The 12,500-nt window shown below is 40.8% G+C and overlaps 1 protein-coding gene across 10 annotated transcripts in view; it reads right to left on the bottom strand.

Moving 5' to 3' along the window:
- LOC137971982 (immunoglobulin superfamily DCC subclass member 3-like) overlaps window positions 1–12,500 on the bottom strand; it is a 66,822-nt gene that overhangs the window by 27,908 nt on the left and 26,414 nt on the right. For 5 of the 10 annotated variants that reach the window (XM_068818760.1, XM_068818761.1, XM_068818756.1 and 2 more), the window contains exons 2-6: window positions 11,167–11,289; window positions 9,079–9,414; window positions 4,890–5,174; window positions 3,592–3,906; window positions 2,411–2,713 (exon numbers count right to left, since the gene is read on the bottom strand). In XM_068818760.1, the coding sequence (XP_068674861.1) occupies window positions 2,411–2,713; window positions 3,592–3,906; window positions 4,890–5,174; window positions 9,079–9,414; window positions 11,167–11,245 (1,318 nt within the window). In that variant the 5' untranslated portion in view covers window positions 11,246–11,289. Of the gene's footprint in view, window positions 1–2,410; window positions 2,714–3,591; window positions 3,907–4,889; window positions 5,175–9,078; window positions 9,415–11,166; window positions 11,292–12,500 lie in introns of all 10 variants that reach the window. The other 5 variants (XM_068818765.1, XM_068818762.1, XM_068818763.1 and 2 more) reach the window with 2 other exon arrangements.

Raw genomic sequence — 12,500 nt, 5'->3', positions numbered from 1 at the left:
CCCGTCAATTGCATTTTCCCTTCACTTGTATTTTCAGTTCTCGGTATCCAGATTGCAGCTCTCCTCCTCTGCGGTCTTAAGGATTTCTCTGAGGAGTTGAGTTAATTATCCATTTCTGTACATTTCATCATTAAAAGACGCGAAGTGAATTTTATTTGGAAGGCGTTTTATAGAATTTGAACTTTCGATGACTAGCTGGTTTTCTGCCGTTGCAATCGCTGGTTCATTTCCCTTTCTTTTTGCTAGGTCTATGGTTAAGAAAGGGTTAAATAGTTAATTCTGTTGAAATATAAGTGCCACACGGCCAATGCCGGTTTGCAAAAATGTAACCCTTCCTTGTACTTGTACATATTCATTGCCGTGAAATTGTCATCTTCCCACGACCTGCTCCCGTCTGACCTTGTAGCTCAGTCGGTAGAGCAGCGGTAATTTAACCCGAAAGTCGTGGGTTCAATTCCCACCCTGGTCAGAGTTTTTCTCTGTCCTTGTGTAGGCCCAATGCCATTAGTAGAGCTAACTCTCACATGGTTTACATGGGTAGAAAATAGCGCTTCACATTACCCTCAAAATAGTTAATTCTATCGTTAAGAAAGTTCGTTTCTTAAATCTTCAGACCCCAGACATATCAGCTAGATCGACCCTTCGTGCAAAACACAGCACTGGGTCGAAGTATTTCGTCCATTTCTTTCTTCAATCCTCCTTTGTCGTGATCAGAAGAAGATGCATTGATATACCTGGGATCAAACTGGGATTTTTACAGCTGACTAGCCCAGGGCCGCTATCAACACAATATTTTCCGCAGACTCTCCGATTTGTCGTGTTTTTTTATATTTTCTGCTGCAATCTAACACAACTGATGATGTCATGAACACCCTTTTTGCCGTTCGGGAAATGTTGCAACATTTTGGCCAAAATTCCGAAGTTCGCATGTGAAAAAACTCACGTCGGACATTTGTAGGAAGATTCTGATAACGAGATACTATCAAGCAAAGCCTGAATTTTAAGGATATGAAATCAACACTAGTGATGAAATTTCGAGTCATGTGCACTTTAATTAACACTTAGTAGTTAATAATAAATTAAGTAGTGGAAATACACTCATCGGCCTTTTGACGAAACCTTCGGTCTTTTGGAATATGAAGTTACATATTACCAGAATCAGACTTGTGGCGAGGCAGCCCACGCAACACACGCTAAGTGAGGAATGATGTCAACCGGGTGTTGTGTTAGCTGCTATTAGAGCAAGACCTTCAAGAGTTTGATTTATTAAAATTTGTCTTTTGACATTTTGCGACGCTATAGCCTCTTCTAGGTGTGAATTCGAAGGGTTAACAGGTATTATTATCAATACGCACGGCCAAATGACAAACTACCCCCTGTAAAACGCGCCTTTTTGCTCGCCAAACGGGAAATGCCCGGCTAAAAATGAATTTGGCGCCCTGATTCTGATTGGCTGCAGGCATGATGTCAAATAAGCTTCGCTCGGCCAATGAGACCCTGAGGATATCATTTCAATAACAGATTTGGGGGAAATTTTTGTGGATGAGTTTTTCTGCTCTTTTTTTTTTCTGATCGTATTTTAGCAACAACTTTCCATACCATAGTTTCATGCTACATCTCTGTTAAACATTTCTTTTCTTAATAAAACACTTAACGCTAAAGACTGCAATGCCGTGTAACGATCTATGCATCAATGTCCGTGTTGATCCAACGAAATGCATAGATCGTTACACGGCATTGCAGTCTTTAGTGTTGAATGTTTATTATTTTTTTCTTATTAAGGACGGTGCCTGCTAATTCCAAGGTATTTTTGCCCCAATTTGTGATTATGCAGGAAAGGTAGATCTTAACAAGTGTTACTGAAATCCAAAAAGAATTTTGGGGGGTAACCACAAAGATAATTCATGAACAATATTTGTAAAAAGCTCTAAATAACAAAGCAATGTATGGCATTCTTTCTCAAACTGAAGCTCAGTTATCAAGAATCCTTGGTTACCCTCAATTTTCTTTTTGGATTCCAAGAGTACCTACGAAGATCTACTTTATCTGCATAATTTTAAACCGCGCAAAAATATCCCTGCATTAGTAAGCATCGGCGATAGGAAATCCGAGTATCTGGAGATGCGCAGACCTTATGCGCACTAACAATAGTAGGCACCGTCCTTAAGTGAATTTGTACGATTTTGCCTTGCGGAATCGCTCTGCACGCTCGGGAGCAAATGATGCTACTCTGGCCACAAATAAACTATATACTCACCAAACGTCATCTGATTGTCCTATTTATATTCAAGTTTACCATTGTAATTGACACCCGGAGAATAAATTAAGTGCACATAACAAAGGGCCCGCGCAAAACTGTTTCCGTGTCAATACAATAAACTGCACAAGCACCCAAGAGACTAAAACTTGCCTTTTATGGAGAGAATCGCCTTCCTTGACACAACAGCTTTTCCCACCCTGTTTGTTGCGCGACAGTTGTATGTACCCCCATGTTTCTCTTCAACAGGGTAAATCCTGAGCACAGAAATGGCGCTGTAGTTGCCATGGGAAGTTGTAGCACTACCATCAACGTTTGCTTCATCATTTTTCAGCCAAGTTATCTCAGGGACTGGAAAACCCTCTGCCAGGCACGTGAAGACAACCAAGTCACCAGGACTCGTGGACGTACTTGTTGGATGGCCATAAAATGACAAGTAACCATTTGTAGGTCCTGCTGAGAAAGAAAAAAACGAACACTCGTACCAACCAATTGTTGCTTTGCATCTGCGAAATGAGATGACCATATTGAAAATGGCCCTACATGTTTTGCGGTGAATGAATGAATGAATGAACAAACGAAAGTTTAAAATAATAATGTATATCTGCATCTAACAAAGTAAATAATCACCAGGGGTGTTATTGTTTACCGTCAACTCTAGGAAGTTTTAATTAAAGGGAGAGGAAGGGGATCCTAAATACCAGGACTTGTCCAATGACAAGTAATGTATCATATGATCTGTGTGTCTACGACAAATGAAGTGTAAGTCTCACAGTGATATTTGTCGGTTCCCTCTAATAGTGCAAGGCAAACGCAGAGAGAGTTTTAACCGGTAAGGAGGTGCCTGTAGAGAACGAGGGCACAAATTTCCCCATACAGACAGGCCATGACTTTAAACAAAAAGGTGGTCCCAAGATAATCTTGTTCGTAGATACTGGCCGCTTGATCCGTTCTTCACTAAATGGTTGCTGGTGTTCTGAATAACCGCATGCACCTAACTAACCAAAGATTGTTTTTGTTTGGGAGTTTCCTCTCAGCAAATTAAAAAATTTATTATTTAACTTATTTATGGTAACTTGTCAGAGCGTCAGCTGTGTGAGTTAAAAAAAGGAACGAACTGTATATTTAATTTCTTTCTCCTCACCAAAACGTTCCTACAATCATAACACCAGGCAGTTTAAGTACTTAAGTAATTTTACTCGACGTTTTTGGAATTGATGACTGTTGGTATTGTAGTCTTCATGCATGTAGCTAAGGGGAGTTTGATCTTAAAGTTTCAGTAAAAAAAATTAATTAAAATTACGAGCAATGTATCGAAATGCCTATATATATACCGCCACCGAAAGTCACAGATTGCGAACGTGAAGCAAGAATCATCAACGCTCCTTCTTTGGAGTAAGCCTTCCCGTCTGTATTCTTCGCAAGACAGCTGTACTTGCTAAAATTTTTCTCCTCTCCAAGTAAAACAAGTATGAGTGTCGAGATGCTGCCGGTTTGAATGACTGTTCCGTTCGCTTCAGTGGAGTTGTCTCTTAACCAGCTAATTAGGGGTGTAGGATTTCCAGTGGCTTTGCATATAAAGGAAACAATAGTAAAGTTCCCTTCAAGGAAAACTTGAACGTTTTGAGGATGGAAAGTAATGGTGGGACCTGCGAACAAACAAAACAGAGTAAAATACACTCTCCTCTTTGTGGTTGTGCTTCATAAAGGCTTAACCGTGCAGCCTGAATGTTAAACAAGGAAATCATGTACCAACGGGATTGATGATGTTACACTGGAATGTAAGAAGAGCTATGCGTGGGTGGTTACACGAGAGAGCCCATTTGCATGGATGCAGTATTATCAGTACTCATTTTAGTTAAGCCTCAATCAATACCAAGCTAAACTCAACTCCTCTGCCAATTGGGAAAAACTGATTAAATCAAATAACTTGATGTTAAAGCACATAGAAATGAAATGTTCGGCGGGTTAGACTTCCATTGATTTAAACCCATTGACTTCACAGCGGAAGTTCACGTTGCAGGGAAAATGTGTCGAAACGTGCAAGTGCGGAGAACGAGGCAAGGAGTAGCAAAATTTGGTTCCCAGCGCCTCCGTTACCCTGGTCTACCGGAACGGGCGCGGAAGGCTCTAGAATAATCCAAAACTAAAAGCAGAAAACTCTGGCTCCAGTTGAATAACTGCGCGTGCATTAAGGGAGGCGATCAGAATCAACAAAAACATCTGGACTTCATCTTGTCATATAAGCGCCTACTTTTCACTCGCGAGACAGTACACTACAAAATTTCTTTCATACCTTGTGTAGAGGTAATCACAGTATTTTGAATGCAATTTGGAGTAAATAAGTGCGAGTGTTTTTTCAAAGGCAAACAAGAAGCAAAGTAGAAGCATTGCACACGTATCACCAAGTAACGCGAAAATTGCGTTATCGAGCGTTTGCATTTGATTAGTTATCTCTGACTTTCTTGGATCATTGACTTATCAGAATACTTGGTTTTCTTCCTCTTTTTGCCCTGAATCACCTCTTTTCTGCACTGCCTTACCTGAAAACTGCATTTCTCTTAACCAATTAGAACTGAGTATTTCTCATTTAAAATTATTACTTTAAAAGATTATAAAGCGATAAACATACTTTGCGTTAAACTTAAACTCGTATCAGAAGATATCTTCCAGCCGAAAGGGTTTCTTGCCTCGCACCAATACACTCCTTCGTCAGTGGACGTAACACTTTTAAAAGATATCAGCGAGGCACGTTTTACCACTGAAAGTTTCTCCTCAGATACTGGGACCCCATCTTTGAACCACGTGATCACCGGAAGGGGAACGCCTGATGCCTCACATCTCATATTTACCACATGTCCAGAAGAAACAAGTAGTTCTCGCGGAGGGATTTTGGTAAACGTTGGAGGTGAAGGTTCTAGAATGAATTAAAACACAATAAAATTTATCATAATAAGACTAACACCGGCCTCCCGTTCATTCAAAGGCTAGGTTACCTAGCTCGCGCGTAACTTGGCAAAAGGGGCAAAAAAAAACAGACTAAAGAAGCTTAAGGTGGCTGGACATAGTTTCCGGACCACGCTCAACCTGGTTACTAGAAAGTGGCTGATGGCGCGAGCTTTAAAAGTTCGCGCGGGTAACGCGCGGCTCTCCCACGCGGAAAGTGAACAAACATGGCTTCCCAACTTTGCAATTTTTTTTTCCCGTCAAAATTATGTGGACGTATCATCTTTTCGAAATGTTTACCTATCTGTAAGAAGGCTGCAAATTCTTTAGAGTCCAACAAAAGGTTAGAAAAATATTAATAATTTCCCACTGTTCTGAACAACTCAACTGATTCTAACAACCATCGATCGAGGGATACAGCCATCCTTGGAGTCGTGAACGCTCGTTCCAAATTCCTTGGCTTTCTTTGCTCACGTATTAAAACATTAGATCTCAAGCAGAGGTACGCGCGCGCCTGAACGGGGTTGGGAATTTCATGCATGCTCAAATGGCGATCTTGGCGAATTCCTATTCTGTGAATATGTTGTGTGATGAAAAACATGCAAAAGCTTCACGTGAAATATCTCCAGTTTTCTTCGGTGAAATCTCTTCAGATTTTGCAGAGCGATAATTAATGTTTACGCCTTCTGTCTGCCAATTCATCAAAAAATTTTGCAAGACGATTTTTTAAAGTGGAACAAAGAAAACACAAATTCGCTAAAAGCGACGAAACTACCTTTGTAACCTCTACTTTTTTGGCCTTCAGAAGATTCCTCTGGACCAAATGTCATGTAAGGTCAAAGTTTAGAAAATTTTCACTGAAGGGAATGCAAGAAAATCGACTTATCTTTAGAGAGTTCTAAGTTCAACTAAAACCTCGTTAATTTAACGATGCTGGTTGAAAAGAGTAGTTCTGCTTTTTAGAAGCAGTTTAAGAGCAATGCGAAAATTCCCGTGGATAGTGGATATTAGCGCGCGCCAAATGAAAAGGGAATAACCACAAGGAGCCACGTTAAATGAACAAACAAAAACGCCCGGGAGTCATAGGCTGATGATCTATTACCAAGGGCGCTAACATCGGGTAGAATAGTCCGCGCCGCTGATTTCGTTAATTTTTTTGCAGCGAAAATAGCAAACCATCCTCACTGCCTTAGCGGAATTAAGATATGGGAGGCCAAATTTAGCCAACAACCTCTGGACAAAAAACAATAGACGAAAAAACCGAAGTTGAAAACGAGAAACTTTAATAAACGACCCTCTCAGGAACCCATGATCCGGAGCCTACAACTCTACTGTGTTCGAGTAACGGCGTTTTCGCAGACCGATTCATTTTTAGATTGAATTTGTCGCGAATGAGACTCCCACAGAAGCCCGATGACCAATTACAAGAAATTAAGCTGAAGTCATACGGTCACCGAACCGGAACTGCCTTTGTTTTTTCCCGAAAAGATAGTCTAAAAATAGATCGGTCTGTAAAAATGCCGATACATAGGCCCAGTATGGGAGCTGTAGGCTCCGGGTCATGGGTTCCTGCCCTCCCCAAATCTCAGAAAGCCCAACCGAAAACACAGGGAAGCGAAAGTACACCCACACACTAAAGGAAAGCAGGGGGGAGCCCTGGAGATCGTTTTCGAAACGAAACAATTCAGCCGCGGAAACCGCTACAGGAAAAGAACCTCCAGCCAACTCTGAAAAAGAGCGAAAATTAAAAGCGCTCATCACCAGCAGAGCCACGACGAGCAGAGGGGAGACAAAGCAGCCGACACACACGCATAACTGATTAGAGTTTTCTACCACATATGAACCATGTGAGCGTTAGCCCTACTAATGGAAATGGGCCCACACAAGGACAGAAGGTCGTGGGTTCAATTCCCACCCTAGTCAGAGTTTTTCTCTGTCCTTGTGTGGGCCCATTTCCATTAGTAGGGCTAACGCTCACATGGCTTATATGGGGTAGAAAACTAGCACTTCACATTAAAGTATAATCAGTTACGCCTGTTGAAATATAAGTGCTACATGGCCAACGTTTGCAAAACAATAACCCTTCCTTGTGTCGACACACACGCAGCTCGATACACGAGCAACCAAATACTCGAAACGCGAGTAATCTTACCGCTCGAGACACGAGTAACCAAAAAAGAAATGACTGAAACAAGCTAGACGCAAGGGTGTCCTAGACGTTAGATATAGAAGGAAACAAAACGCCTGACACGCAAAAACAAAAACGCTAGAAACACGAGCAATAAAAAAAACGTAAAAGGCTGCAAAGAACGAGGCGCAAAGACAAGAGCCACCTAAACGTATGCAAACCAAACAACCGAAACTAGAAACGCGAGAACAAAAGACCCTTGGTAACCGACACCCTAGAAGGATGTGCAAACAAACAACTGGACACAAAAGCGGTAAGCAATGCAAAAATGGCAAAAGTGGGCAACGAAACACCACAAAACGCGAAACAAAAGTAAAAAAACAAGCCTAAGACTACGAGCGGTACAAAAAAAAAACGAACTAGAGACGCGCGTAAAAGAAGGAGCGGCGTGAGACGAAAACCAAAGCTAACCGAACCGATTGAAAAAGAGAAAACGCCTGACGCGCAAAAAGAAGAAACAAACTCGGGAGAACAAGAAATGGAGAAACGAAGCTACAAATTAAACCTTATGGACTTGAACAGCAGCTTGGTGGTTTCCTCTGGAGAAATTTGACCCGGAGGATTCTGAACAGCAACCAGAGCAGCCGGATCGATATCCAGTTCAACAGTGGCAGCCATAGCCATAAAACAGGACAGCAACAAGAAAAGGCTTCGGCGAGGTGAGCAAAATAACTAGAAATAAAATTCTGCTACTGGAGGCCGAGCGCGTAACTTGGCAAAAGTGGCAAAAAGACCACAATCTTAAGTAAGCAAGCAAACCCCGGGGAGTCATGGGCTAATGATATATTCCCAAAGGCGCTAACATCGGGTAGGAAATTCTGCGCGGCTGTTTTTGTGAAAAGTTAGGTGGCGAGAATAGGGCGTGCATCTAATTACCTGGGCGCATTCCTAAACATATTCGAGAGTATGGACATGTATTGTGATACGCGGCCTATGAGTCAACGTCTTCATCCGAAGAAATTATTGCTCTAACCATCTGCAGCTGTAATTACAAACTGTGACTCTCATCAGTTTAAAAAAAATGAGGGTCGGTCTTGCCGGTCTTGCCGGTCTTGTCGGTCTCTACCCTCCCTCAGTGGTGCGATGCTGCTCCTTGACTGGTTTAACCGGTCAGATGAAAAGGTCACGTAGTTAAAGTTATTTTTTTTATATATTCCTCAAATGCAACGCGGGCTATGATTGGCTAAATTAGCTGGCGGTATTCTAATGTACGGCCCGCCAAATTTGAATTTTCGAAAATTTCTAACAAGCTTTTCATAGCGTTTATGTTAAATAAACTTGTAAAACTGTTTGAATCTTGCAAGCAACTATTTAAAAAAGCCAAAAAAATTCATTCGTTCCTCGGATTTTGATGCGGCAATCTTTGGGGCAGTTGAATCTTCCGCTTGAATTCAACTACTAGTTACCTTTCCCGAGCGCCTGATTACTTGACAGATATAATAAATATCTTACTAACTTCGTTTTCTCGGTGCGTACTGACTTATAGCCCCGGCATAAATCAACGGAAAAATTTCGGTCCGTAACTGTTAATAACAGTACAGACGAAGGAAACGAGGTTCGTAAGAGGTATGTAATATAGATAGATTTTTTTTACCCTGGTAGATTATTCATCCTTTTGCACCCTTTGGTTCTAATGTCCCTACGCTGATACTATTTATAAAAATAAGATTAAAATAATAAAACCTACCCCTAAACTCCAGCTCTATCGTTCTCCTTGTACATTGGATTTGATTCAAAGACCAACAAGTGTAATTTCCAGAATTTTTTTCTGTGGCATTTTGGATGAAGAATTTGCACACTTTGCTGGCCTCACTATCGACACTACCGTAAGAACCTCCGCAATCGTGTAAAATTCTCTTGTCGTCATTGAAATAGTATTGTATCCAATATGGCTTGTCACGGTATCCAGGCACCTTCTTTGATGAATTACTGATACAAGCTATAGTTACGTTGTAGCCTGTAGGTAGGATGTTGTCACCAGGAAATTCGATTGTTCGGAGTTCCACGGTGGGGAGGGATGGATCTGTGAAAAGCGTGATTTTGACATTTCAAAGTAGTTCTATATTCTCTAAGGAGTGTAATACTCTGACTCGTAAAAATATACTTTTGTCCATTATGCCATGTCCTCCAGCACAAACTCAACAAGAAAAGGCACTAGCATATCATATGCAGCCAAGGAGGTGTAGGTTACTAGGCAGCTTAAAGTGAATGATCACCTGAACAAACTTTGCCACTTTATTTATTCTCCGAAATCGTCCCAAATATATCGTGTTCTTTTTAGAACCTTTTTGTTGAAAATTCACGTTTTTATTCGATTTGAAGGACGGGAATAGTGGTCGTAGTTGGATCCATGACAGAGCAATAAAGAGGAATGGGTTCGATACCAGTTGACGACACAAATTACTTTGCAACGCTGTTTTCAAAGAACTATCGAAGTGCAAAGCAATCTTTTACGTCATCCCGATATTAAACCTATTTCTCTTTCTTGCGCGGTAGTAGATAAAGTTTCAACTAGGGTTTTTTTTCGTTTTATGAGCCTGTAAAACAGTGAATTTGAAGGAGAGAAAGTTAAGCAAACCAAAGCATTAGTGTCAGAGAAGTGCTGAAAATTGCTAACCGAAAAGGGTTTTTTTTTTTTTTTGAGGTGATATCACTTTAAGCAAGAACGACGGCGACGACGGCTAAAAGACCGTTGTCTAAAAATATCACTTTCTGTGATTGTGCTAATTACGCGATTTCTCCAAATCATTTGACGTAAAAAGAGTGTATCAACATTATAGCAATAAAATTGGCATGACAGTTGTGGATACTTGGGGAGCAAATAAATACTTTTTCGCCTCCACTAGGAGCTCATCAAGGGCAGGGCACCCTGTATTTCCACTAATTCCTTGATTTACCCCTTTCCCGAGTAAATTTATTTTTTAGGAACGGGTAATTTTCCACCCAAAGTATCATATTTCCCTTGGCGCTGAGATAGCTCTGTTTTAATTGGCTTTTACAACAGTGGGCGTGCTGAATCTCCCAAGGGAGGCGTCATATAAATAAATCTACTCGAAAACGGGTTGACTCCTGTGCCAAGTAATTGGAGATAGACTCTCCCCTTGATGAGCTCCTGCCTCCCCACATAAACTCAATATTGGCCATTTTACGTCGTTGTCACGACAAGGACAGCTAAAATAGGGACCAAAACGTGAAACGTACGCGGCGTGCAGAGCCTTTTGTGGCGTTCTTGTAGCAGTCGTTCACGGTCTTCCTTACCTAAACCCCCTATGAAGAACAATCATGACCGCAACCTGACTACAGCTACTTGTATCTGGTTTAATTCATACCGATGCCGCGGCACACATAGTAGCCCCCACCCCCCACCCCTATTCCATCGCAATCAAAGATTAGGGAAAGTATAGACGTCCGCGTCCATATGAAGGCCGTTTTACACACATTATTGGGGACTACATTTTCAAGTATTTCCAACGAGTGCATAGGATCTCACGCAATTTTTCTACAAGCAAGGGTTGTGAGACTGTCCATTAGACTTCCATTTGCTGCTGCAACTGCTAAGAAAGCACCGTGTTCTTCAGTTATTTTTGGGCCCTGGGTTTTGGTCAGGTGAGGGTTCGAACTCGCGATATCCCGCATGGCAGACCGATGCTCAACCAACCCGCTTCCCCTGTGTGGCTATTACCCTCATTTAACCCGATTTCAGCGATTTTTTAGGCTTCTGGGTTGAGTCTACGGGTAACTCGTTTGATTTTAAGCAAATACAATCTATAGTTACCTGCAAAGTCATTTTTGGCTATGCTACAGCTTGTACTTGACTTGAGCAAGACACAAAATAAGAAAATAACCAACAGCATGACAGGACAAGTTTTTATCCTTTCGCCACTTGAATGTCGAAGACCTAAAATTATAGTTCACACAATGGTCAGTACATAAGTGAGAAGACGTGTCCACTAAAGACCTATTAAAAATTTGAATGACTTTCTTTACTAATTTTTGTAGACTAAGCACCAGGTTGTCTTGAAAATCTCAGTGAGGAAGGAGCTTTAAAGTGAGCTTAATGTTTGTATTATAAATATTCATCACTCAAAACATAAGATTCTTTCAAGCTACATAGACGAGTCAGATCACCCAACGTCTTAAGTTATGCCTTCTTGTGAAGAGTACTTTTAAGTAAAAGACATGGGTTTTTTTTTTTGGTTTTATTAGAATTCACGTGTACGTAAACGTTACCACAACTCAAGATACACTTTCTTTTCTTTTTTTTAATAAGAATGTCTAATTTTGGGGCTGAGCCTGTACGTTCTTATCTTTTTTGCAATATGAGCTAGCCTGAAAACTGACGTTGACTTCTTAATATAATGTATCGTATATTAGAGCGGTTTTCAATTGAGTGTCGAAAGTAATTAGATAATTACTTTGGTTTATAATTACTTCACTCAGTGATTGGTTCAAAGTTCTCGCGCCATTTTTTCAACCAATCAGAAGTGAAACCAAAACCAATCGTGGCTCGCGCGTGCACATTTTCCCGCGCTTTGTGTCGGCTACGTGTAATTACTTCGAGTTTTGATTGGTTTGCTGGATTGTCTCCGTCCTTTTTGATTGGCCAAAGTAATTACTCTGGTTTTGGTTTTACGACACTCAATTGAAAATCGCTCTATAACTAATTAAGTTCGACCACAAACTGAGTTGTTCTTCAGTGTATCATGCAATAAGAAACCACAAAATACATGAAGTCGCATTAGCATGATGTCAAAAAAACGTGCCTCTTTTAACTTTACTTATACTGCTCACAGAAACAAAAACAACAAATATTGAGCAAAATATGGACGTTCTTAACTGCCTTAACTGTTTTTAGTTTGTTCTTAAAATGTTGGTTAATCTCAGCCTGAAAGTACTTATTAAAAGGTTCTTGAACAAAAAAAAGAGAGAGTTTAATGGGAATGAATCACGGTTTTCAAAAGCACCACCACCCTCTAAGAAGACATCGCATTTTATCTGTTTCCATCTGGCAGGATCCTAAAATTTCTTTGGGTTGCCTTTGCATCTGAAGAAAATGCCTTAGCAGGTACAGGGTACAAGGCAAACAGTAGATTACTAAATTGAATTTTT

Source organism: Montipora foliosa, chromosome 9 (genome assembly GCF_036669935.1).
Source record: "Montipora foliosa isolate CH-2021 chromosome 9, ASM3666993v2, whole genome shotgun sequence".
NCBI lineage: Eukaryota > Metazoa > Cnidaria > Anthozoa > Scleractinia > Acroporidae > Montipora > Montipora foliosa.
This window is presented reverse-complemented; position numbering and strand designations above follow the sequence as displayed.